Source organism: Falco biarmicus, chromosome 4 (genome assembly GCF_023638135.1).
Source record: "Falco biarmicus isolate bFalBia1 chromosome 4, bFalBia1.pri, whole genome shotgun sequence".
Taxonomy (NCBI): Eukaryota; Metazoa; Chordata; class Aves; order Falconiformes; family Falconidae; genus Falco; species Falco biarmicus.
Window position 1 is genome coordinate 59732497 of NC_079291.1, and position 27765 is coordinate 59760261.

General features: G+C 47.8%; 1 protein-coding gene across 1 annotated transcript in view; it reads left to right on the plus strand.

Annotated features, from left to right (window-relative positions):
• WNT9A (Wnt family member 9A) overlaps window positions 1-27765 on the plus strand; it is a 55624-nt gene that overhangs the window by 22284 nt on the left and 5575 nt on the right. Inside the window, exons 2-3 of the mRNA XM_056337971.1 lie at window positions 14305-14564; window positions 18574-18836. Of these exons, the coding sequence (XP_056193946.1) occupies window positions 14305-14564; window positions 18574-18836 (523 nt within the window). The remainder of the gene's footprint in view (window positions 1-14304; window positions 14565-18573; window positions 18837-27765) is intronic.

Genomic DNA, 27765 nt, shown 5'->3' on the forward strand with positions numbered 1-27765 from the left:
CCGATACTTGTAAGATCAGTTTGTTCCCCCCGTGGTCCGCTACATCCTTTCCATCTAGTTGTCTTGAGGAAATGAAGACAAGATGGGAATCTGGAAAAAAAATTCTCATGCAGTGCTCCTTTGCAAAATATGAGCACATAACCTTTTTAGGTAGAACTTATTTTCTAATGCAGATGTAATTATGCTGGTGTTTCCTGGCCCTCGAGTGGCTGAATTGCAAGTAATTTCGTTTACAACAATTTTGTTCTTTTCACTTCTTCCACTTCTAGCTCTTAAAGGAGTTAACAAAGAATGATACAAAACTCTCAGGTCCCTTCATTTCTTTCACATGTGGATTCTAAAGCATTCTGAATTCAAGAGGAGTTTAAGGATATAAGTCATAGTTATTTTAAATGAGATGCCAGGTAAATGTCTTTGTTAATCTGAGAAAAACTGATCATCCAGCACTGGACTAGGAGATGGATCATGTATTTTCAGACCACACAAACGATTTATGTTGCAAGACAGAATCTCCCAACCTGGGTCGTTCTTGTAGAGTTGAATGCAGAAGGTGCACTGGCTGGTTTTGTTCTTCCCAGTTGTTTTTTTTTTCCCAAATGTGTAGATGAAAGGGACACTCAACTTCCGACCTCACTATGGTTTCTCACAGTCAGCTGAAACTTTATGCCATTTTCAGCTGTAACTTGATAATCTTTTTAAAGGAAGAGATTAAAGTGCTGCACTGTAGATTTGTCAGAGTGGAACGATGACATTTCTGGGGTCTGAGGAGCAAAACTGGGAAGTATTTTCCTTTTTCTTCAAGTTCTTTGGGGCTCTGTTGCCCTAGATACGTGGCCACTGTTTTCCCCTTCAGTCCTTGGCAATGGCTGTTATATGGTGCGTTGAAAGGACATACTCAATGTTACACCAAGGCAGTTTTATGTAAGTCTTAATGCTATTCAGTAGGTGAAGATAGGGCATCACGTAGTATGCATCTGTAGAGCTTAGCTCCGTGGTGGGTTTGGGTAACTAGGGATTCACATGCTATCTGTCTTCTCTGCGTGTTTTGCTGGCTGTTGGTGGGTGGTTTGGAAAATGGCAACTTGCACAAATTGGTTGATGGTGCTTCGATGACGTTTGCATGCTGGGATAACTTTAAGCTTGTGGATCCTCTTCCCATGAGACAATTTTTCCTCGAGATGCTTTCTAGTATGTCTTCTTGCACCTTTCACTTAGAATTTAAACTGTTCCTCCTTTTAGATGTCAGCAGGCACTGGGAAAGAGTGGTGTAGGGATTGGCATACGAATGATATTGTGTAGCTCTGCACTTGTTGGGAATTCCTTGTCGAGCATGAGCCAACTTGCAAATCAAATGGCTTCCTTACCTAGTTTGCTGCTTCTGAGGTCATGTTTTATAGGCAGTGGTTGTAACTCAAGGCTTGCTCTGAGCTGCTTCCTGGAACTGAGGTGAAACAGTCCCAGCTTCATGAAGCATATGTCTCATGGAGCTAGTTCTCTGCTGAATGAATACAGATACAGCTGTGGCATCCTACAATGCTGCATCTTTATGTCCAGTCTTAAAGCAAGGCTCTATCCCCTGCATAAGTAACTCAAAATCTGTCAAAATGCTGTGAAGAACAGCTCGCACATTCAGTGAGGATTGGGCTGGCGAGGTACGCTGTGACATAATATGTCTTTGCCCTAGAATCTTTTACCCCTTCCAACATCCAACACAAGAGCCGATTCAATTCTTAATCTTGGTGTAACGAAACCACCTCGTGGTTTCTGTATTTGAGTTGATCTAAATTGGGATGGCAGGAGTTCTTGAATCCAACAGCTTTAGGCTATTTTAGGTGGTGAAAATCTGCCATTGGCACTATGGAAGGCATTTATAAGTAACAAGCTAATTATGTAAAATGCACACTGTCCACTTGTTAAGATCTTCTTAAAGTTTCATAATCTAATCAGAAGTTGCTATGTATAACACTTGGCTTGTTGTCCTCCCCCCTGCCTTTTTAATGCAACTTAGTTGGATGGATAGATGATCAATACAGGAGGGAAATGCTTTCCCTAGTACTGGTTGGTTGAGTGTGCCCACGTGCCTCTTCAGTACAGCACATAAAGGATTTTCCTTTTAGTTACTGAGCACAAATGCATTGCTTTGAAGATGGATGATATGTGTCTACTTAGCACTCATAGATTAAAGCTTTGGCTCTCCCTAGGCTATAGATTTTTGTCATGTAGACTCTACATAGTGTCATAAAAAACATGTATAAACTGAAATTGCCAAGTATGCTGAGGGTATTCACCTGAAGGGTTGGCAAAGGTAGGTCTGGCTGAGCTCCTTGTTGATATTCTGTAGTCCAGTCACCTTCAGATGGTGCCTGAGGGTCCTGCCAGCAGCACAGGTCTGTAAGAGACATCTTGGCTATCAATAGAAATGTGTCCATCACCAGTGATTAGCCACTGTTACAGCATCTCCTTCCCTTCCACGCAGCTGTGCACGGATTAAACCCCCTGAGGAAGGGCCGCACCATTCCTGTAACGGTGTGGGACCTGGCCCTGCCTTTGTGGTGGTGAATGGATGTGGGGAGGTTGATGCCAGGTGTTCACACTGTTTGTTCCTTCCTTCTTTTTGCTGAGAGAAATTGTGGTGTGGAGGAGTGGTCTGTTGGGGTGCTGGGGGGGCTCAAGGGGAGGAGAGTAGTGCTATTTGGCGGGTGGCAGCGAGGGAAGGAGCATGCAGTGCCCTTGTGTCTGGAGCAGAAGACATTAAGTCTTGTGATGTTGTCTGGCTTCGTGGGAACCTCTTCTATGGCACATCAGCAAGAAGGTAGTCTCCTGCACTGATGTTTTACCCGTATCTGAGGAGTCTGAAACCTTGGTCAGAGGTAGTTTGCTTAGCTGCAGACCTGACCATTGAAGTTTCATTTGAGGCTTGTAAAACCTCAGGACTGCAAAGCTCCTTCAAAAAGACACTGGAGAGACCCCTTTTGTCATGGGATGACCTTTATGCAAGAGCCTTTGACTATGCTTCTGTTGAGTTTTGTAAGGAGCCAGCCCTCTATGTTCACAGCCCTTTCCTATGGTCTCTGTTGGGGCTCAGAACGAGGATAAACTTCTCCCATCCCATCACCATAGTGCCTCTAGTGCATCCTGCTCTCTCCAGTGCCCAGAAAGTTTGTTTTTTCACCTGTTTAGTTTTTAAACCTGCCATGAGGATAATATGACATTAGAGTGGAAAAGCTATCGCTGCTGTGCAGGGGAGGAATTGCAGAGCTGTAAACTGCTCCCAAAATAGATCAGATGATGTGTCAAACTGCCCAGCCATCTAAATACTCCACGCGCTGACCTCCGTGCGATATATAATCAGGGCTGGGTAAAATGTTTTGAGGGGAGGAGGAGGTGAAAACCCCCTTCTGCCTGAATCTGCATGCTTGTTTCTAGAAGTTGTCATTTGTCCAGAAGTTGATTAGGAGCCAGCCTCTGCTTCCAGCTGGGATGTCCAGGTCCTGAATGTACGAGCTGGGGCCGGGGAAGGAAGCAGCAGCTCATTCTCCTGTTGTTTTTCTGTCCCAACCAACCCGGGGAGCTCTTTGCATTCACGGTGCTTCCCTTAAAGGTTCAGTTTCAAACCCGCAGCTTCTAAGATTTGTTGTCTGGAGGGTAACCTTTTATTTTATTTTCCCTTGAGCTGCTGTGCTACTTGTGTGTGTGTGTGCACAGGGATATCTCCAGGCAGCGAGGGAAGCTGCTGCGTTGGCTACAAGGAGTTTCTTCCCTGGCTGCCAATCTCTGTGGTCTGGGCAAGGGCAGCTATGTAACTGCAGCATCTGCTGAGAACAGACCGGGCACTGTTTGGGAGGGACAGCACAATTTATCTGACAGACGGGACAGGGAGGGGGAAAGGAGCAGGCCAAGTCCCGCTGTACGATGCGTGTTGTGGAGCCGTTAAGCCTTTATCTCCCAAATTTAACAAAAGGGCTGGCTGAGGTGTTAGGGAGACAAACAGGCGATTCATTGCAAAGTCAGATGCGTTCCCTGGCAGGGGTGGGTGGGAGAGACTGACACTAACACATGGCTGGCTGCGCTGTTGTTGGAGCAGTGCGAGGCATGCCCATGTCCCGGCATGCTGAGGGCTGTTGTGGGTGGGAGGCTTGCTGCTGGGACCACGGGGATGGGGTTGCCAAAAGGGAGTGCAGCAGCAATAGCCCCTCCGAGGAAAGAGCAGGGTGCTCTGGCTGTATGGATCCATCAGCCTGGTGTTGCAAAGTGTTAGCGTGTGGCTGACACCGCTGGGTGGTTTCTTGCAGTCACCCAAAAGGTTGGAGTGTGTAGGTGGGTTAAATGCTGCAGCCAAAGCAAGGTGCTGCAGGGCATCTTATAGGTACCTGGCTCGGTGCTGAGGATGTAGCAACTGCCCTATGGGGGTCGAACCGAAGGTTCTTCAGCTGGGCATGGACATCGGGGAGAGCCAAGGAGAAGCGGGACAGGTGATGTGTCTCCTGGGGTGTCCTGCTCGCTCCTGGCAGTTGGTGGTTTAGAGGCTTCCTGAGCCAGCGGCTGCCTTCAGTCCCTTGTGTTTCGTCACCCACCTGGGTGAATCTCCCTTGCCTGAATTTCTCCAGTCCCTTTTGGAATCTATTCATAGTTTCAGGCTTCACAACATCCAGTGACAACCAGCCTTGCAGTTTAATGATGTGCTGTTTGGAAAAAAGGCTCCAATCTCAGTGTGTCCAGCATTTATTATATTTTTAAGTGCTATGGCTGGCCTGAGTCAAAAAGTCTGATCCCTGCATTGCCCTGAGCACAGTGCTCCCTGTGGAGCCCCCACCCTTGGGCAGATCTGCAGGACTTGGTTAGGCTCCTGGTCAGTAGCCTGAGCTGTAGAGAGCCTGAAGGATGGATGGGAGGTGTTTTGGGAACTGGAACTGCCTTTGTGAAGGAGAACCCTTACCCCATGAGTGATGCTGTCTGATGCTGCTTTTGTAAACCTGCTGAAATAAATATAAAACCAGCAGCAGTACAAAAAGCACAAAGCACAAGTGCATCTAAGGGGTTTCTGGTTCTTGTCACTTAGATTTCAGATGCTAAATATCCTTTGTGCAACTCTCCCCAGACAAAGGAAGCTACTGAGAAAGACCATGAACTTGAATTTTCTTTCCTTGGAACAACAAAACAAAACTCGTTGCAGGTTTATACCACAGATGACTTTCTGGCTTTTGGGAATTCGGGTTTCATGGTAGGAGCAGATGTAACAGAGTTTGCATGTGGCTCAACACTTTGTTGCACAAAAATTGTGCCATTGAGCACCTGACCTGTTTACACTGGTTTGCTGTCTTTAAAATCTGATATAAATTCTTTTGTTGTGTTCCTTTGTGTGATTCATTACATCTGTGGTCTTCTCCTGGTCCTCGATCCCACTAAAAAAACTATTCCAAAGCAAGGCAGGGTGAGGGATGCCTCTGTATTTTCTGCAAGTGTGATCGAGAAATGTCCCTTGTTTTTTACGTCATGGAGAGCTGTTAGGTCCAATTCTAGATTAAAATGGATTACTGTAAGGCCACGTCAGGGATGGAGCTGAGCTGTTTTTATTGCATTGGTGATCTGAGAGCCTGGATTTTCAGCAGTGTGTGTAAAACAAAAACAAAACAAAAAACCCCCAAACCAAAACAAAAAAACCCAAAACAAAAACCCCAACCCCCCCAAAAAACTAAACCAAAAAAAGCCTAACAAAAAAAAGCCCCAAACCCAAAACAAACAAATGAACAAAAGTGCAAACCAACCAAAACCACCACCACAACAACAAACAACACTAAAAAACCCCAAAATAAAAATCTACCCCATAAAAACTCCACAGCAACCGAGCAAATCCCTCTACCTTATAGCAGCTTTGTGTTGCTGCTGCAGGGAGATGTTACCTCATGTTGTGTATGTGTGTGTCTCTTTGCCAATCCATCCTATCATGGGAAATACTCTGCAAACCTCTTTCCTCCCTCAACACTGTGTGGAGCTAAATGGGTTAAACCAAGCCTTTTGTTTTCTTCTCTGGGCTTATTTCTTCATCTTCTGTTGCATTGCTCCCCACTTAACTGCTTCCCTGCACCAGAACTCACAGCTTCGTGTTGCCTACAGTCTAGTGGGACTCATGCCAAAAGAAATGTTAAGCTGAAAAAAAAAAAAATATAAGCAGTGGCTGGGATAAGGAGCAGCAGTGGGTTGTGGGGCAGAGGTCTGGAGGGGGTCCGTGAGCTGTCCAGCTGGGGAGGGGGCTCTGGCAGGGGGGTGCTTCCTGGCACAGGCTGCCAAGGGTAAAGCTAATGCCGTCTTAAATCAGTGAGTGAAAGCCCCTGTTGCTGCCTGGCCCGTGCATTCCACTGGCACCACGGCTCACCGGCTGGTTTTAAGTTGGGTTGAAAATCCTTCATAAATCTCGCTGATTGCTGTTTCATTCTTGAGAGGATGAAGGGGAGAGGAAACAACCTTCCCCTCCCCACCTCTGTTCTCTGCCTCAGCTCTCTTACGGACAAAATGGGTTGTTCCAGGGGAATTGGGTTGTGGGCAGCTCTGGGGGCCAAGCTACCTGGGACCTCCCAGCCAAGGGTGGCTAAGCATTGAGTTGGGAAAACTGGACACCCCCTCCTCAAAAACCCAGCAGTATTTTTTTATTTTTGAAAACTGGGAAACTGTTCAGCAGAAACCTTGGGAATTGCAAGGGAGTATTGCAAATGTGGGTAGAGCTGCTCTTAGCACTTACCCTCTTCTTGTGTCATTTCCATGCTGGTGAATCTTAATGCTGCAACTGAGATTTACCTAAAATAAAAATGTCTTTTGCTCTGATGGACTGGAAACATCCTGAATAAGGTTTGTTGTAAGGAGAGCAGGGGAAAGGAGGAGAGGTAGTTCAGCCTTGTGGTTCAGGCACATCACCAAGGGCTGCAAGACCCAAGTTGGATCCCTTCCTCTGCTGTGGGGTTTCGCTGATTGCTGGTGCCCTCTGTGCAGGGGAAGGGAGGCAGGAGGGAAGACAATGCTTCCTTACTTCAGCGGAGTGCTATTAGCTGTCATTCATAACCCGTGCGGGTCCTGTGCCTTGCACGAGTGGGAATTGCTGCAGCAGCTCCAAGTATTTACTTGTGGTGCTTCTGATTGCCGCAGTGCAAAAATAGCTGTTCCTCATGGCACCTTGGTCTGTAGGTCCCACTCAGGAATGCACCATAACGAGAACATCTCCAGCCCGCCACATCTGAACAGAGTCACATATTCCCTGCTCGTTCACTGAAGGATTTTTCCTTCGGTTGCTAAATTTTGCCCTCATATACCGTGTGCCAAACTTTTTTTGGTAATTTGTACAGGAGAAGCTGAGGGCGTGTTTTGGCTGGGGATTGCATGGAAGCTTATTTACACATGCAGCAGCCATCCTGTATCTGGGAGGCAACCGTCTGCATCTTATCCCATTCACAGAAAAATCCCTTCTGAACTGGTGTGCTGACCCCTTTGTAAGGGTGTGGGATCCAGGTCTCTTCTCCATGCAGGGTGGCTGGCCTGGGGGGGATTTCACTTGCTTGGGCAGCTGCATGCAGCCGCCTGGGAGAAGTCCTCTGACTTCTGTGTGAACTTCAGCTAAGGCTAAAATGGGAAACTCAGGCATAAATGATCTCTGTGGTAACACCTGGGCCTGAAAAGAGCTTAACTACTCAGGATCAGAGTGGCTGCTATGAGTGGTAGAAGCAGTCAGGAAAGAGGTCTTGGAAAGGGAAGAGCTGGAGATTTGCACCAGAAAAGTCTTTCTTACAGAGGCAGCTGTCACTTCTCTTTTTGCTGGATGTCAGAAATAACTCTTGATAAGACCCAAGAGCCTGGCAGGTATGTGTAGCAGGATCCTTACATGCCCGTCACTCCATCCCTTTGCCTAAGATGCTCAGAGAAGAGGACCAGGGGAAACCTACTGCATAGATCTATCTGGGAAAAAAGGAGTGATTGAAGTTTGAATGACTGAAGCCTACAAGAATCTGCACCTTTGTCTCCTTCAAAAAATAATATCCATTTGAGCATACTTCATCAGGAGCCTGATGCTTCCGTCCCTGGTAAGTGGGATCTACTGGGTTGAAAATGCCCCCATGGTGTAGCTTTCCTCTCTCTAATTCCTGCTGCTCAGAAGCAGATCCAAGGACTTGTAGGCATTTTCCTTTGTCAAACACATGCTCTCTGGAGCATGTGTAGGGTATGGCTGCTGTCCACCTGCATGCAGTGAGGTTGCAGGGCTCCTACCGTGTCTTGGTGGAAGTGTAATGTTGTAGTGGTCTCTGTGGTGGGGGCTGTTACTTGTTTCTTTGCAACTAGAAGCTACGGTTGAGATCTGGGCACTATTGACTAATGAGGAAGCCCACGTTTAGGGGGTTGTCACCTGAAGAAAAGCACTGTGTACGTTTGTACCATGCTATTGAGAAGATAAGGATCAAGGTAGCAGTTGGGGCATAACTGTGATGAAAATAGCTGTATTCGTTACTTACGCTTCCAGATTCTTTTTTTTGCTTTGTTTAATGTTCTTCAGCAGCAAGACACCTTTATTTATGGAGAATGACATGGAGGGCAAAAAGGAGGGGTGAGCACAAAGTGGAGAGTTGGTTAGGAATGAAGGAAACGAACCCTAGCCTGTCTGTAAGGGGCAGTGGTCTGTGGGTGGCAAATAGAGGAACCCTTGTAAAGTGCCAGGATAGATGGAATCTTAGCAAAGCTGTTTCTGATTTCTAGGTGGAGTTTAAGCTGTTTGGCTCTGTCCTGTAAAGCCCTAGATGAGTCTACATTTTCTCGGGCTGGGAGAAACACTTTTCCTTCTGTCACCTTCTCTGACCTTCACAATGTCACAGTACTGTGCCAGAGATCGGTGGAAAAATTACACTGAGGAAGGGTTGAGCCAGAAGTGGATAACCCAAACAGAGCAATCTCCATGAACGGACTTATCCTGCCATCTCAGCAAGTGTTACTGTGGAAGCCAAAAAATCCTTGCTGAGGTTTGGAGAATACATTACTTTTTTGCAAGGGCTTAAGGGAATATGGGGTATTTTTTTTTTTTTTTTTTTGCATGGCTATATATTAGCCAAAAGAAGAAACCTTTGGCTTTTTAGCTCACCGAATGGCAGAGAACTTTGAAACTAGCAGTAGGCTTTTGATTTTGTGGTCTAAGCAAGGCAGCAATAGACATGAATGCCTGAACGCTGGGGTGAGCAATGCATCTTGAGGCAAAAATATTTCATCCTGACTTTGAGGGGTAGAAATAAAACAGAGAGCCAACTATTTAGTAGCAAAGAGGAGAAAGCCTTCTCTGATCCCAAATGATGCGGGCATCCACCAGTGCTTCTGACAGCCTTGGGAAGAGCAGAATTGAGGTTGATGAGCACTCTTCAGATGATTCCCTCCAAAGGGCGCTTAGTGTGAGCACAATGGTGACACTTGTGCTTGTGAACACTTAAAAAACCTGAACAGCACAGTGCAGAAGGGGAGAGTTGATTCTTTGATGGTCATCTTTTGCTCCAAATATCAACTCTCCATCACTCACCATGGAATTCAGTGTTTTCTTGGACTTTTGGCTTCTTTATACTTCGAATAGCAATTAGCCTTTGTGGGATGGGGGGACCATGGTAAATCAATTTAGGAGAGCTTCTTCACGGTGTGGGAGTGTGGTGGTGTGGGAGAGAGGGCAACTGAAGGTTGTTGGGTGTAAAAAATAATAGTACAGGCCTGGTGTCCAGCATAACTCAGTCTCTTTGAGTCGTAAAGTCATTCATTTGTTGCAGTAGAGATTAGTGTTGCAAGTTGTCAGCTTTTCACAAAATTTATTATTATTAAAGAAAGGAAAGGGAAGAAGAAAGGTTGGAAGAGTAGAATACTGCAGGAAAAAACGGTCATGTAAAAAGTGAAAATAAAATCAATTGGGCCATTGTACAGATGTACCAAAGAAATCTCCCAACAGAGAAGGAAGCACTAGGGTAGGAATGCAATATTTCAGCAGGCCTGTCATTCCAGACGGGTATGCAGAGGCGTTTCCTTGCAGGGAAGCAGCTCACCTTGGCTGACATCTCTGGTGGCACTTGCAAAGAAAACTCTTCAGCATGTCAAGCGAGAATGCACTGACAGGTCTATGCAGGCGCCTTACTTCTGTCTTGACCCCTTCAAATTCTCATCAGGAAAATCCCCGGTTAAACAAGGGAAAACACAGGGACACTGATGCAAGTGTGAGCTGACGAGACAATAAAAGCTCTTGACTTCAGAGCTGAGCTGGAAGCAGGACCCACCTTGGATTGCCTCTCTGGAAGGTCAGTAATTCCGTGGTGCTACAGATAAAACCTGGCTGTGCGGCTGTCTGTGGGTTGTGCAGCGGCAGGGGCTGTGCCTGGGACCTCTCCCAAGCCTGGGTGATTGGAGCCTGAGCTCCAGGACAGCAAAGCAATAAGCCATGTTTGACATGAAGTTCACAACCGAGGCAGCCGAATGGCACCAGTGGTGCATGCGCAAATTGGACAGGTCTTATATCTGGTGATAATAAACCTTTCCTGGCATCAAACTAGTGGCAAAACTGGAGGGAGAATAGTGCAAGCGATGTTGCAAAGGTTCCTCTCAGCTAAGTGGGTATGGCACTGGACAAGCAGGTCCTTCCTGAGGTCTGGACAGTGCAAGTGTGCCACTCGGAGCACGAGTCAGGCAAGGTGCACAGAAGATTAGGTCACAGTCTGAAACAGTCTTTTGACTTTGTAGATACATACTGCTGTCATAGGAGCCAGAGTTAAAGCTTCCTGGGTTGTGTGCAATGAGCTGTTTGGTCTCTCTCCAGGTTCCTAGTTGACAAACACACCTTCATCTCACACTTGGCCCCGTTGATCCACTAGAACACAATTGCACAGAGGGCTGGCTGGCAGTTTAATTGTAACAGTTGTGGATTGGGTGTGTATAAAAGTAAAAAAAAACAACCAACACAACACCCCCCCCACCCCCCCCTTCCTGAAAAATTTCCTTGGAAGGAACAGCTTGGCCTTTGTGAGGAGCTGAGAAAGCATCCGACTGACACCATTGCCTTACGGGACCTCACTCAGCCTAGGTTGCATAAAAGAGCTTTATAGGATTATAAAGGTTCCATGCAGCGGCAGCTCCCAGGCAGTGTGTCAGGTGGGGCACTGGCTCCCCCCGGCTCTGCCTGCACTTGTTTATTATTGATGCCACACTCTGAGAAGTGCCATCTTGCCCGTCTTCCCAGGGCTGCTGGAACACGTGTGCAGAGCTGGGGCTGCTGCTTTGGTCTTCTCCCCTGCTGAAATGGGCACACGTCCAGCGCTGGGGGGTTGGAAATGTGTGTGTGTGAACGTGTGCTGGTTTTGCTCGTGGAAGTCTTCACCTGGAAGAGCTGCATTACTTGTTGGCTAGGAAAAGCCCCTTTCCCCTAAAATTACTCCTTGTTTTGTTCTGGAGATGCTTTCCCCAATCCATTTGCTTTGCTCTGATTCAGACCAGCTTGAAAACCCGTGAAATCAGTCCGAGCAACAAGCCAGGTGGTGATGGATGGGTCTCTGTTCAGCATGCGTGTTGTGTTGCTTGTTTTTCACCAGTTTGGATGTTCATGGCCCCTTTTCTTTAATGAAGGAGGACTGGTCAGAGCTGGGTCAGGAAGTGGGAGGTGGAAAAAAGTGGTGTTCTACTGTCTCTGTGGGACATCTTGTTGGTGTCTTGTCTTTGGGTTGTTTTCTCGGGAAGGGGTGAAGTGGGTGGCTGCATGCTGCCCAGCTTTCTCGGCTCACTGTGGCTGTTACCCATGTGTCCCACATACCAGAGCTGGTGAGCTCCTACCTAAGGCTTTTGCACAGAGCAGTGAAAATGGACATTGCAGACATAGTTCGTTTAATGCTTCAGTTTTCTGTTGTTTCCCAGGACTCTCCATCCACTAGTTGTAAGTGGCTGCTGGAGGCTTCTCCTCTGGCACTGTGCAGCACCACAGATCCTATTTTCTACCTTCTCCCTATCCCCAGCTCTGTTTTGTTTTTATTTTTATTTAGGTGACTTTATTGGAGAGAGATGCCATTGGGCTGTGCTATCAGCAAGTTCTGCAAGGCTGTCCCACGGGAAGCCATACTTCAACATATCTCAAAGCCAAGCAGCTAAGGGGGAGGGTGGGGAAGGGGTTCAAAGTCACCAATTGCTCTGCAGAAATCTTGTCTGTAGGATCAGTTCCGGTGTCCCTCCTTGCTGTGATGGTCATCTGCTACATGATACTTGGAGTTTGTTTTCCAGGACGTTTAGCTTAACAGTACCTGCTCAGCTGGAAAGGTAAACTGGGGAGGGGGAGCTGTAGAAAATGCTTTTATGAGTCAGTCACCTTTGCCAGCTGAGGACTTCTTACACCAGCTGTGAAAGCTTGCAGGAGTGAACTTTTGGAGCAGAAATATTGAGGAAGGGCAGGAGTGAATGTCCTGGAGACTGTTACAGGTCTCTACTACGGCGAGGCTTAGACCAAGCCACCTTTCTGATGAACAAGCCTTCTCAGAGCTTCAGTTAATGAGGCACCAGGGCTGGAGGATGTCCTGTCTCCTTGGGGAACAGTCAAAACCAAGTCCATACCCTGTCCCGGTCGAGACAGAGCAAAACCATAAGGGTTAACATTTGTCAGTGCTTCAGATGGAGCTTGCTGTTTGGCCTTTTGGGTGTTTTTATCACTTTTGGGGAGCAGAATTTGAGGAAACCCCAAAATTTTTGGACATTTACACTGGTTTACACCAGTTTTCCATGTTTCCCACAAATCACTGTCTCTTCATGTTTACCATTGAGGTTTTTTTTTTCCTGGAAATGCTAATACTTTTGAAGGTAACCGAAGGAGAACATTTCTTTGCCCATCTCTTCTAAAAAATCCAGGCTCCAAACCCAGCTGGGTGGGGTTTTTTTCCTCCCTTCTTTAGACATCTAAACGTGAAATCACCTTGCCAAGTTATCAGTAATGATTGGAACTGTGCTGGTTGTCGTTGGCTGTGGCTCAGGTCAGGCTTCTGTACCCATTGTGCAGGGAGGTTTGGGAGTTAAAGCATCCTAGCTGCTTGACCTTGGGGACTGGGCTCCTGGCAGGATGCACCCCGCTCATTAGAGAGAAATCTTCATTAAAAAAGGAAACAAATCACTGCCTCTGCAGGACAGGTAGGGGTTTAAAGGGTTTCCAGGGTGAATCTGCATTCAGCAAAGGTGTGTGCTCCCCTCCTATGCCTGTCACCTTGTTCCCCCCACTGGTCCTTCAGCAATGGAGACGCCTGAGCCTGCGACCCATCCCTGCGCTCGCCTCTGCAGGACTGCAGCGTTCCAGCGTGTTTTTCAATTCTGGCTTTATGCAATTCTTCCTTTTTGGCTGGGGAAACTCGTCTTCAGGTCCTTCGAAGCCCTGCATAGTGATTCCCATTGACTGCGTGGACTGGCACCTAGCCGGAAAAGGGCAGAGCCAGGACAGTGGGGTGCGGGCAGCCTGGCCAACAAACCGCTCATGAGCCCTGCAGATGTTCCTGCAGCCTCTCTGCTCCCTGGGGCTGATGCCAGCCTGGTCCTCTTCCAGCAGTTCGTCACTTGACACCGGGAACAGTACGCTGGCTTCTTTGTTGCATTGTACAAGTCAAGGACTTGTGCCTGGAGAAGGCAGGGGAGGGGAGAAGGCAGTGAGTGGGACACGAATGTCTTCAGGTCATTTTTTTTAGGTTTTGAGCTCATTCTGCCTTGTAAAAGCTGTTGGCGTGTCTCCTGGAAAGTGTATCCTGCTCTTGAGCCTCAGGCAGTGGCTTGCTAGGTTTTATGTCAGGATCTCTTCTGCTGAGGGCAGGGTGGCTGTGTATGTGCTGTCTTGGTGCGTCTCTTGGGGTCTGGTGGGACAGATAATTCTCCATCCCTTCCCAAGCCAGTTCTGGCTCTGCTTGATATGCTAAAAGGACTTTTTTTGGTTTGTGCACAGGAGAGTGACTGTAGGGCTCTTCTATTTTTACTAGTTTCCCAAGCTCACGCCGTTAGGTACCTTCAATTATTCCTTTCCAATTTCAATTTTCAGCGGAGTCCTGTGGTGGAAATTGCCAAGATCTTAGGTACAAACAAGCTCTATGGGAACTATGAAGAACATAAATCCAAATATTGCTTCTTACCCTTCTCCTCTTGCACACATGCTGCAGAGAGCTGCACTACAAAACCGCTCCTTGCCCAGACATCAGCAAGTCCCCGTGGGTGCTCAGCTGGGGAGAGCCTGGTCCCACCACGGCCCCACGTCTACTGCTGTGTCACTCTTTCCTCATGCTGTGCCCCTCTGTTCCTCTGCAGGCTGACAGGGAACGAACCCCTGACCATCCTCCCTCTGACCTCAGAAATGGAGGAAGCTGCCGTCAAAGCCCACTACAAAGTCTGTGACCGCCTGAAGCTGGAGAAGAAGCAGCGCAGGATGTGCCGGCGGGACCCCGGCGTGGCCGAGACCCTGATGGAGGCGATCAGCATGAGCGCGCTGGAATGCCAGTACCAGTTTCGCTTCGAGCGCTGGAACTGCACCCTGGAGGGTCGCTACCGGGCCAGCTTGCTAAAGAGAGGTGAGCAGGGTGGGGGTCCTGGCTGGGGGTGCTGGCATCCCCGTCAGCCATCGGCTTCCCTGGCATCTTGCAGGGTGGTCATCCTGGCACAGCCTTTGTCAGCAGTGGGTCACCTCCTCCCCAGAGGTCCACAAAGAGCTTGCAGAAGTTAAACGTGAAGCTAGGCTCAGCTCACCTGTGATGGTGCGCAGCAGGCAAAGGGCGTGCTATATGGTGGCAGCTTCGGTGCTTGTAACTAGCGAAGCAACCCCTGTCTGCTTCCCACTGCTGGCCACAGCTCATCTCTGTGGAGGCTGGAGGTGTTTGTGCGTGTCTGCAGCCAGCAGCTACATTTGTGCCTCACTTCTGCTGGAAGATGAGCTCTAGCTGGAGGGGAAGGTGCTGAAGTTCCCAAAGCTGTTAGTTCCCAAAGCTCTCCCCTCTTTTTTTTTTTCTTCTTTTTTTTTTTTTTTCTGGTCTTATTTATTATAGAATAATAAATTGGACCAGAAAATTATTAAGGAAGGAAGTTGAGAAAACTCCTTGTTTAGGGAAATAAGGCAAAATGGACTGTTCTGTGCTGCCCTGTCAGTGGGGGCAAGCGGACCCCTATTGTCGTGCAGGGCAAAATGTGAACGTGTGTGTCATTACTGCTGTAGTCAGGGCAAAGCTCCCTGGCTGCCAGTGGTGGGCAATTCCCACACCCCTTCCCAGCAGCTCAGGTGGAGATGACCAGAAGCTGAGAAAGTGTTGGAGTAACAGGTGGTATTTTTTTCTCCTTCCTTTGTGTTACGTCATATAATCCAGTTTCCTGCACCCTTCCAGTAAAATCCAGTTCTGATTTCTGCACTGCAGCTAACAGTGCAGCCAGGACTATTTTACAGATCGCTTGCATGGGTCCCGAGGGCTTTACTGACTTCCAGAAAGTCCCACACTCAGCGATGGAGCTGGACCTAGAAACCCAGGGTCTGATGTGCTCAAAGACAAGAGCAGAGGTTTGCAAGGCACTCTCCCTCGCTAATTAGCAGAGGTGTAATTCAGAAGCGCTAGGGCTTAACTAATGCACTGTCACTGACTGCGGTGGAAACAAGGAAAGTCCTTATGAAACCCAAGAGGTCCAGCCAGAGCTGCAAGACATTTAAAAATATCCCCGCATGCCAGAGGAGTCCCTGGGTTAGTGGTGCCTTGGGAGAGCCAAGCACTTTCTCATGCTGACACCTGGAGGCCACAGCTTGTTCCTTCAGATGTTCCTTGCCCCCTTAGCAAGGGGTATTTTGAAGCAGCTCGAAGCTGAGCTGCCTTAAAACACCATTGAGAACATCCCCTCTCCCAGCTCCCGCCTCCGCCTTGTCAGGACCCCGTGTAATAAATGGCAGCTCTGAGGGTTGCAAGGCTCTGCCTGCTGTCTCATTCTTCCATGTTTTATGCCCCTGCAACATCTCTACCCTCCACCAATGCTGTAAATCCTTCAGAGGTTGTTCCTGCAGCATAACACACTGCCCTGTAAATCTTTCTCCTCCTCTCTGAGAGCTGCTGGTTCCTGGTTCAGCATTGCGGCAAGTGATACCCCAGGGCAGGAGGACACATGTATCACCCACCAAGACACAGCTATTCACATATGTCAGTGTGGGCTTTCTTCCTCTCCTCCAGGACCACTGCAGTTATGGAGAAAGGAAAGAAAAAAGGGGGGTGGGTGGCAAAACCCTCCACATTTCACTTCAGAAAAAATTTCTCTCTCGGTTTTTACACTTGGTCACCAGAACAGCCTGGCTGCTGGTTTGCCACTTGGGCTGATACAGCCCGTTTCCTAAAATAACGGGGGATTGTTTGAGGGACTTGTTATCCTCTTTGGATACTCGCAAACAATTTTGGAAATGGCTGAAACTGGATAGCCGCGGACGGCAGGCTGTCAATGCACTGGGGGTTAGAATGCCTGCATTGATTTAAAGCTCATTATCTTGTTACAAAATATCTTGGTGCAATCAAATAGTACATGGCGGAGATGGCTTTAACTCTGGCCAGAGCCAAATGTCACATGGACTTGCTTGGAAGCTGCCTGTGGGCGAGATGATACCCGTGCTGATGGGCACCAGGAATTTGTGAAGCTTACAGTGGTGAAAAACGGGAGGAGTAGAACTGAAGCTGATGGGGAGATTGATGGAGAGGGAGAACCTGGCAAGTGAACAATTCCTCCTGGCGTTCTGTCAAACCTGGTGTGCATTGTGGTTGCACGGCACTGACTTTCTGCTGGGATTTCACAACCACTCTGGATTCAGTGCTTCAAACCAGGAGGCCTTCAAGGAGGTGGTAGATCTGGGCTATCTACTACACCTGACCACATCTAGGCTGTTTGCCACTAATCGTGGTGCCTCAGACTCTGAGGAGGGTTTACACGCCCTGTTCCATCAAAGACTTTGTTAGCATGCTGGTACCTCTCCATTTCGTAGCATGAGTAGTAGCGGTGGAAACAGGCCAGTTCTACAGCCTGGGAGCACAGAGGCTTGGGAGCATCTGTCTCCAGCAGTGGCATCCCTCGGGCAGGCGTGGGAGCAGTCTGACCTAGGGTGTAACGTAGGAAAAGCTGAACTAGCCTACAAAAGATGAAAGCTGCTCAGAAGGCACCCTCTGCCTAGAGGAGTTTGGTGGTCTGCATGCTCATGAGGGTTTGTTGTGTGAATTAAGAATTCTCCCACCGCTCCCAATGAGAGTTTGCAATGCTGAAGATGTTTCAGGGGTGCTAGAGGACATGGTCTAACTTCAGGGAGAAAACAAAGAGGGGAAACCCACCAAATTTGGTTTCTCAGCCCAGACCACTCTTTATAGTGTCCTCAGTGAGTGTAGAGTTGAGCCTTCTTTTATTTTAACTTTCCTTCCAGTGAGGGAGAGGTTCCTACTGTTTTCCAGGTGAGCAGCAGAATGGTCGGGCAATTCCTACCACAATCTGGCTTGAGCCAGCTCCCTTGGGGAGGACTAAACCTCAGTCTCTTGGACTGGATTTTAGTCAGTCATCTTCTGAAATTCAGCATCATGGACCCTGGGAGTGCTTTGGGAAGGCAGGCTCTGGGGATGGGCCAGGATAGTGCCCCATGAGCTTGCTTGGACTACCATGAACCTCCCAAGGAACAGTTCCAAAAATGACCTGGCAGTGTCTCTGCATGTCCTTGGTTGACACACCAGCTTACAGATATATCCACTACTGTCACCGTCCACTTGTGTTATTTTTGAGCGGGGGATTTCTTGAGTCGGATCCAAAGCTGTTCTGGAATTGCATCTCAAATATGCAGTCGTTTATGGCTTCCATAGCTGGAGAATGAGGAGCTATAAATACTGGCATGTTTGGTTTTTATTTCTACCTTTTATCATTTGGATCAAGATCTTGGCTCTTTCTGGGCCTTAGTTTACCTACTGTGGGGGGAGCAGATGCTGTTGCATCCATGCAGGTGAGCGCAGAGGTGTAAGAAAGGGTTGTGGGTGACAGGTTTGAGGCACAAACCACTTTTTGGGGCGTTTGAGTGGGGTGACAGGATGGCTACTGTGCTCATGGCCCTTGGGTGCCTTCCGTTCACAGTGTTGTTGGACTGGGGTAGGACCCAGTGGTTTCTTTTTCAGGAAGAACAAGGCGTGCTCATGGTTTCTACCTCAACCATCGGACTGGGAGTCTGTGGTGGGTTCCTGCTGTTTGGTGTCCCCTTGGTAGCAGTACTGCTGTACCGTGGTGATGGTACCTCCGTGGCCTGTCCAACTCCTGCTCTCTTTCTATTTTCAGGCAGAGTCTGCTTGCAGAGTGATGGCCACCAAGCTGGCCAGATTTGATTTCCTTTCTTTAATCCTGCCTTGTGCCACCTTCTTCCATCATTCCTTGCCCTCCATTGTGTCCTCTCCACTACCAGTGGTGCGTGTAGAGCTCGGCATGCTTGACATCACTCAAACTTTTCTCAGATTGGGGTTTACCTCAATTTCCTCAGTTTTTTTCCTTTCTTTAACCCTTGCTTTATCTGCAGTTAAAGCCACCTCCTCCTCTCTCTGGCAGGTTTTAAGGAGACAGCCTTCTTGTACGCCATCTCCTCCGCGGGGCTGACGCATGCCATGGCCAAGGCATGCAGCGCGGGGCGGATGGAGCGTTGCACCTGCGACGAGGCCCCTGACCTGGAGAACCGGGAGGCTTGGCAGTGGGGCGGCTGCGGTGACAACCTGAAATACAGCAACAAGTTTGTCAAAGAGTTCCTGGGGAGGAAGCCCAACAAGGACCTGCGAGCCAGGGTGGACTTCCACAACAACCTCGTGGGCATGAAGGTGCGTTGCGGACTGCTTGGGGTGGGGGTTCACGCTGCTGTGGGGGCAGTAAGGTGCTGCGCTTGGGTGTGGAAACAAGTGTGTTGGATGCAAAATGCCTGAAGTGATCCTTCTGCTGGGGGGGTGAAGTCTCAGTTATGGGTTTGTGCCCTGGTTTTGTCACTGTGCTTCAAGAGTTGTGCAAAACTGTTGGGGAGAGATCCATGGGAAAGAAACAGGACAAGGTCTAGAAAACATGGAAGGGAGGAAAGGTCCAGGTCTAGAAGACATGAGGTGGGGACAAAGATTGCTCCTGCAGGGAGGAGAGTGCCTTACACTACAAAGGGATGGAAAGACAGGTTCTTCAGGCTTCCGTGAGGTAGGTAGGACAAGGAAAAGGAGGAAGGATTTATGCTCCCTTAGCAGAGATTGAGGGATCCTTTTCTTGCAGTAGCTTGTGGAGCATGGACGGTCTAGCTTTTCCATAGCCAGGTTTCTTTAAAACTGGCTGGACAAACACCTGGCAGGGAACCAGGATTGGAGATACTACTCTGACTGACCTCAGTCCTAAAAGTCCCTTCAGCCTTGTTTTCTGGCAGAAGCTTTCCATGTCACCTCGAGCTGCTGGGTTGGCAGCTGATAGTGCTTGGGTGTAGAGTCCCTTTTTATTTTTCTTTTTTTCTTTCTTTACCCATTCTTATCCTCTCTGCTGGGGGTCTTTCTGCGCCTACACCATGTTCTTCCCACCAGCCTTTACCTGCGTTCCTGGGAGCCTCCCTGCAGGACTGATGTGAAGGACAAAGCGTCTGCGATTGCCAGGTCATCCCAGCGAGAGAGGGGGAAGAAAGAGGCTTGCCACCTTCTCCTGTAACCTGCTTGGCTCTACCTAGCCTAGAGTTGCTCAAATATGAAAATCCCTCAGATTGGCCAGCACAGGTGCCTAGGATCAGTGTTCCATTGCACCAACCTCGAAGGGGGACATACTGTAAAGCTATAAATAGCCTTTGAGCCTTGTTATTGTCCGTGTGATTGGATGGGAGGGTTGGGGCTGGGATGGGAGACCTGGGTCTCCAGTTTCCCAGGCAAATGCAGCCCAGCCAGTTGTGCATTCTAGGAATCGCCACCCCAGCTCAGTTGTTCCTGTGTGTATGCATAAAATGTCATTCCTCACGATGGAGTTGGGGCATCGGAGAATGCCACCAGTGAGTGCTGGCCAGCAAAAAGTCTCCCCCCACTCACCACCACCAGATGCTCCTAGACAGCGCTGAGATCAGGATTAGAAATATCCTGGATTTAGCTGGGTGTCTGGCTTTGGCTGACAGCTTTTCTGCCTCTGGATTAAAAGGCTCAGTACCTCTGAACTCCTGTGGCAGCTCTTTGACGTGTGAAACGGGCTTTGCAGGGTGATGAAATTTGTTTTAATCCTTGTGGTTTGTTGTTCCCAAGGGCCTGTCCCGACTCTTTGGAATTGGCTGTGTAGCAGATGGGACTTAAAATGGAGAAGGTGGTCCATGGAGGCTGTGATTTCATACTGGAGATTTCTGTGAGGTGTCACAGTTCTCCTCCCTTTCCAGACCCAGATAATACTGTCTCATCAAAACCTACAAGGTTGTGGCTTTAGGTGATGTTGATGTGTTCTTGTAACTCCATGAATATCTCCCTTCCAACAGTGGTGGGGCTGAAAAAAACCTTGCCCAAGGGATTTGACTTAACTCCCAGTGCTCTCTACCCCAATAGCTGCGGTCAGGATGCCCATATGGCTGAGACCCAGTCTTGGATTTAGGTTAGGTGTCTTATTTGTCTGCTCTATACTATGTGACTTTGAGCTAAACTAACTCCAAGGATGAGCTGGAGAAAGTGAATCTCACCTTTCTTCCAGTCCTTTCTTGTCCTGATGCCACTGTGAGTTAGTTCCTAGGGGAAGGGGAGATGTCGGGGACTCTCTTGAGTCCTCTGCCTCCACTTCACTTGGCACCATCAGGCTCTGGTCATTGGCAGTGGTTTCTAAGCACTAGTGTAGTATCTGCAGCTAAACAGCTGAGTAACAGTTGTGACGGTTGTCCAGACACAGAGCCCTCATGGCCATCCAAGTCGGAGACCTCTGCTGCAGGTCAGTGATCTGGTGTTCCTATTTTTGTCCACCCACGCTGTGTCTGTCGAGTTGATAATGCTGTCTGATGGCTTTCCTTGCCTATTTGCAGCAGTGGTTGGAATGATTTCTGTTCATGCTCCTAGAATATTGTATCATAGCGTGGTTGAAAGGCAAGCCAAAGAAGTCCGCCAGATTCACACCACCACCATAAAGTTGGGCAGAGAACAAGCAAACTACGCATTGGGAAGGAAGCGTTTTTGGAGGATGATGGCTCAAGATCACGAGGATATATGTCTTTATAGACAGGATATGTGGACCTAAACCACTGGTGCAATATGGTGGTGTTAAGGTGATGATCAGAGGTGTTCAAGTCAGAGATGAGGACCCAGGCTGGCTTCGTAGTTGCAAGGTCAAAACTTGCAGCGCTTGCTTCAGATTTCAGTATCTTGAAACTGATTGGGGGGAGCCTGAGCACTGACCTTCTTGGTGTGGTTGATGGATTGTCCCTGGCATTGCTTACACTTGGGTGTAGATTAATACCAGGTTCATGCTTGCTTCCTCCTGACCCCACTGCAAGTGCAGCATTGGTGGAGGACGAGAGCTGCTCAGCAGGCAGTGCTAGGTTCCCTTGCTGAATTTACTGGTATCTTCCTTCATGAAGACAGTGAGTTGAATACAATACTCAGCACATTTCCTCTACTCAGTTGCTCCAAAGAAGCTGCCCGTCAGCTAACTGCTGCCATATAGAATTTCCAACCATTGAGTAGCAGGAGATGCTAACCTAGTGGCTATGACAGTCTGAAACCACTTTGAACTAACCTAGTTTGGTTATTTGAACAATAACTCAATATATATATGGTGTGAATCACAGGCAGCATAGGAGTGCGGATGGCATTGATTTATGCCATTTTGGAACCGAACAATTTTGGGCTGGAGTGCTCATTATATAACTAGGATGCTCTTATAGCCTCTAATGTATTAAATGTCATTGTGAGTTTCCAGAAAGATGATTATGGCCATTTCAAGCAGGAGCTGAGATGCAAACTTGAATGCCTTTCCCAAGGCTGTGCAGCAAACCAGCGATGGAGCAGGAGGCTGAAGCCTAAATTCCTGCTCAGCACCCACTGCTTTTTTCCTCCAACAAACCGCAGATTTTATGTCTTTGTGAAGCCATACAAACTGAAACCTTTGCTGCACTACAGACTGCTCTGGACTGGGCTGAGGATGGACAAAGACTTTGTTTTGCTACGGGAGCTTGCTGCAGTGTGGGTGTACTTACAGCATGCGTATGGATGTACGTGTGTGTTTGCTGAGGGAGTGGAGGAATACCTGTTAAAGATAGAGCACAAGCTTGGTGGTCTCCTTGTGATTCTTAAGATAGAATCCTTCCCGTCTAATTACTACCAACCATGACAAAATGTATTAATAGCCCCCTGAGACCCAGCAAAAAAAAAAAGGACCTGTGCTTAATTGACCAATTTGGCAACCAACCCTACACCCTTCTGGTCAACACGGCAGTTTCTCCATGGTGTCACACTAGCAAACAATCTGTGTATTTCTGTGAGGGTGACATTATCCTATCCCACCTAGTTTTAGTGTCTCTTGGTAGACGTTCTCATTTAATTATTATTTTACTTCTGGTTTTTACAGCCTTGATGGGCCGACTGTAATGTTGCTGCCACCAATGAAATAATCACTGTACATGTTGTGCCTGTGATGGCTCGCAAAGTTATATGATATGACCTCAATCGCTAATGAAAGGGCGAGCTTGTCTAGTGTGAGGATGAGGTAATTAGACCAGGACTTCTCTAGCCTTCTCTTTATTGAAAAGTAGGAGCTCTGAATAGACCACTTATTAAAAAAGCAATTTCCCTTCCTTTGCCAAATCTACTCCAGCTCATTCAGCTATTCTTTCAGAGGGGTCTTGGGTGGAGAGGGTGTGTGGTGGTGGGGAGATGTGTGTATGCGTCAAGGGGATGGGGGGTGGTGGTGGTGATAGAAGTCAACTGTATTAAAGCTCTGTTGCCAGCAATGAAGTTTCCTGGTTATATTAAATGAAGCACAGACAGCCCTGCTAAAGCTCTCTTCTCTATATCCTCCCCCCTTTTTCCCCCCCTTGTACACACAAGTGCAGCCCTCTTTTGTAACCCATTAATGAAAAGTCGGAATATTAGAGCACTCAATTAGTTCCACTGGGCTTGAGTAAGTGATGTTTTAATTAAATTTGCCCAGTTTCTCAGCAAAGTATCATTAAACATGACTTTCCAACTCCCTCTCTGGAGCGTTGCTAAGTTTCTTAATCCCAGGAGTGCTGACCTCTTCCAGAGGTATGTCTGGTCAAGCATGTCTTACAGATCCAAGAGGCACTATTAAAGGGGGCTGCTGTTACCCAAGGAAAAAAAAAAATCTGTCACATTCCCATTTCTTTTTCCCTTTATCCTTCCAGAAGGAGGGACACAAGCAAGCCTTTGCCTTCAGGACCCTGAAGTCAGGGCCCTTGAGAGCCAAGAGTGCTTCATGCAAAACTATGGGGAAGCAGAAATGGAGAAGAAGAAAATTTCTCCCCCCCACCCCAAAGGTCTGTCTTTAGACAATACCCCCTTGGAAACTGGTTCCCTTTGTGAAGCTTCCTAAAGTGTTTTTGCACGTTACCAATCCATACGTTTTGGTCTGCACAGACTACGTGCATGTTTCTGAAGGAGCCTTGTCACCCTTGTTGCTGTCGGATTCAAGTCCAGACCCATCCTGAGAAATGTTATGCCTGCATCTCTGAAACAGCGTGGGACGCTCTGGAGAGGATAGTGGGAGGTGCATGGACTTTTCCTTGCTGATGACTTGCTTGTTTTGGAAGTCCATGCAAGGAATGGCTTTTTCCCTTAGGCAGCGCTGGCAGGGATCTGTCTCGAGGGCTGAGCGTGCCTCCTGCGCTGGAGACAGACTCTCCATATCAGGTAGATGTTTGCCCAGCTATCATCTGTCTGAGGAACTTCATGAGCTATCACATAACATGTTATCAGAGCATACCACCCTCCTCATTTCTGTATCTCCATTTTATAGAGGGGAAATTGAGACCCAGAAAGATTAAGTGACTTACTAAAGGTCACACACAGGCGTAGCAAAGCAGAGACTTGCACCCTGGTCTCCTGTTGCAGAGACAGTGTTTACAAGCACTGCCCATCCAGTCTCATATGGTTCCTACTAGCAAACATGATTCCGGTCAAACTCTATAGTCAAACAGGCAAGTTTAAATGCTAATCCCTCTGTTTTTCTGCACCCTCAAAGTGTAGTAATTGTTCTTTTCTATGAGAAAAATCCATATGAACTTACTAATAGAGCTGGTGTGTGGAAAACCCAAAAGGAGACATAATGCATCCTTTAGGGGTGTGTTTGCAGCAAGAAAACAAGCATCACACTTCTACTGAGGTACAACTGAAACCTAGCAAAGAGCAGCCTCTCCGAGACTAGCTCTTGACTTTGTACGTACAGATCAGTTTGCAGGACCACCACTAGTAATGATTGCTCCAGGTTGTGACAGGTAGGAATGCACAGGCATGCTCTCTGGATTTTCTGCTCCTTTCAGGCTGAGGTGGGCTCAGCCAAAGCCTTTCTAAGGGCTGGAAATCAATGCTCTCGAAAAAAACCTGCTTGCTGTGTCCCATAAGTAACTGCAGTTCATTGTTTATGTGGAGCTTTCTTAGCACGTGAAGCATACTAGGAATACTGAAAGGGAAAAATACTTTTAAAGTTCTCAGTCTAATGTTGGGTTGTGTTATTCTATGTTTAAGCATTTGTATTTTAACACATATTTCATTAAACTGTGAGTGTTCATATTTTTAAAGAAGGAAGACTAGTGGAAAGGCTAAAACTGCTCTGAAAAAAGTTTCAGAACAGGCTCAAAAGAAAGGATTTTTTTTTAACAAGATGAAGGAAAAAGGGAAGAAAAGGAAAAGAAAACTTCTAATAACCTGTGAAACTTATAATTTGACCAATGGCCAGTGTTAAGGGACAAGTCTGGTCTTCTAGTTGTTTGGGTGCTCTGAAGGAATGGAGACTGTGGCTGCTGTCCAAACTAACATTAATATTTGAGCTGAGAGAATAACTAAGCCTATTTAAATTGAAGGAGGAAGCATATCTTGAGGATGGAAGAGATGCGATTTGTAAAGCAGCATCCCAAAGCCCCTTCTGAAGTAAGGCAGAATGCAGGCAGGCTTTTTCCTGGATGAGCTGAGCCTAAGGAGGGTCGTTTGCTCCCTCCTCTCCCGCAAACCATAGCGAATGGTTTGAAGCCTGGGAGCCGCAGACCAGCCATGACGACAGCAGAGCTATAACCGAGGAATTCCCACGGCTGCGTGTCCGCTTCGCACTGCTGCTGCCCAGACAAGAGTTGTCTGAAAACCACCGCCGGAGCCCCGTGACCCAGCTGGGAATGAATGGGAATCTGTCCTCAGCGTTTCAGCTAAAACACTGAGAAATTGTGTGTTGCAGCATGTCTGAGACTGATCATTACGGGGGCACTTAGTCTGAGCTTCGTAGCAAACCATTGTTGTGAGGGAGGATTACATGTTGCATAGCAATGCTCTGCTGTGATCCCTTTTCCCTATGGCTCTTGTAAAGCCATTTGGGCAGGCGGTCTTGCAGTGCTATCTAATTTCTTCTTAACAGCAAACACCAATAAAGACTATTCAGTCTTGCTCTATCATAATTGTTTTCCCTGTTGTGCCTTTGTCAGTATTTGGTATTCTCACGATGAGAACGATGGGAGTTAGTGTTCCTAAGTTAAACTAATTTGCTCAAAGAGCTTTGTTTTCCTCCCAAACTGCTCTCCTTTTTGAGACTGCCAGACTCGGGGCTTGTCCAAAGGAGAGTGGGAGAATGCAATTTCGATGTGTGATGCTGTCCCTGAAGCACTAGCTGTCTTTGCTCAACTTTGCTTTCACAGTAGATGCTCTCCACAGCATATAATAAGGACTGAAATGCACACTTGTGGTGTCTTCTCCTGAGTTACTACAACTCTGCCAAGGTGTGGTATCTACAGCACTTAGGCCGTAGGGAGCATGACATGTTTCGTGCTTTGGATTTAAGCTGGTACAGTTTGTTTCCCATCTGTGATGTATAGAAGCATGCATGTGGCCACTTACCTTGGTGTAGATGAATAAGTGGTGATGCCACATGTGCTCAAAAGAGGTGCATGTCTCTGGAGGCGGATCAGGCTTTGAACTGATGTGCCTTGGAAAGAAAGCAGGTGCTACCTGTGGCTCTGGAAATGATAAACTTGTATTAAAAATCTTATTCTGCCTTGTGTACCCTAGACTTTTTGGTAATAACAGTGAAGTTGCTCTACCCTGGAAATCCCTCCAGGTTTGGAAGCATGATCTAGACATTTACCCCTTTGTCCCAGAGCCCAGCCAGGAACGGTTTTGCCAACACTGCTCTGAGCAACCTGCTGACTTGGCGAAGGCTTGCAGTGCTTCCTGCAGGAATGGGTGGATTTAAGTGTCTCTGACAGGAGCCTGCAACAAGAGGAGGAAGGTCTTTGTGGAAGCAGGGGAACGAGAGGGGAAACAGAAGGGCTTTGCCAAGATTCATTTTAGCCCATGGGTGGTTAGGGGGCCTGTAGGCAGCAGTTCTCCATCATGCATCGCCTTGAGTAGCTGCATCGTGACTGACAGCAGCTGGGGAGGCTGGCTGGCAAAGAAAGTTTTCTAGGATTTTCACTATAACTGCCTCATAACATTCTCGAGCCCTTCTCGGTCCTTCAAGGAGAAGGTTTATGAAGCGGTTGGGATGCACCACGCTTGCACGGTGGCCGTATGAAAATCCGTGTGCTGGATTTCAAGAACTGGTGCATTCATGAGAATGGATACAATGGAAACCTTTTATGCTTTGGTTCACCAGCACACGACATCTAAGCTGTCCTACCTACTGCTTAACGAGTAGCTAGAAGTGGGCGAGGAAAAAAAAAGCAACAGACTGGCATTCATTAGGGGCTTTGTTCATTACCATTAAAGCTCAGACAAGGAGAACAGGGTTAATTGGCCTAAATATATGCATTAGTACCCTTTAAGAGACCTTTATGCTCCTGGAGGAGCAGCTGGTGATGAAGAGCAAGGTTTCATAGTAGCTCAGATAATGCTGGATGCTGATATTTAGACACCTAAATTCATCCCAGGGTGTGGGATTCTGCTCACAGGTTCGGATACCTAAACTGTCGTGCCTCCATCTGAGCTTGGTCCCCAGGCTCCTGTTGGTAGAGATGTGGTCAGCACAGCTGGTGGAGCCTGGAGAGCTGTTCAGTGGGGCACATGCAGATGTCTGCTTCACTGCAGGATCCTCTGCCTACTTTGGCTCCACTCAGATGGGAATTTGGAGTTGTTTCTCAAACACAGGCATTCAAACTCAAATGCCTGCTTCGGTGAGGTCAGCGCTGGCCGGCTGGTGTGATTCAAGTGCCTAAACCCATGTGCCTATTCCTGACTGAAGATCTGCTGCCATCTGCTAGCTGCTGCTCTGTCAGGATCTGGATTTCCAACACGTTTTGTGCCATATCTACCAGCCTCATGTGGATGCCTTGGATATATTGCACTTGCAACGTCTGCTCTGCCGCTGAGCTCGGGAGAGGTGGCTCCTAACAACAGCAGCTCCATCTCCAGGTTCCTTTCCCGCAGTGTGCCCACCAGCTGAGCCAGCTCCTGTTGGTTACTTGCTTTCCCATCTCTTGTACAATGGTGATTGTCTCCTTTTTCCAGGTGGAGCAGACACAAATGGGCTGGGGGAGGTGGAAGGCTTGAGAAAAGCCTGAACCGATGAATGACTGCAGTGTGCAGCCCTTCTGCAAGTATCTCAGCAATTTCATCCAGT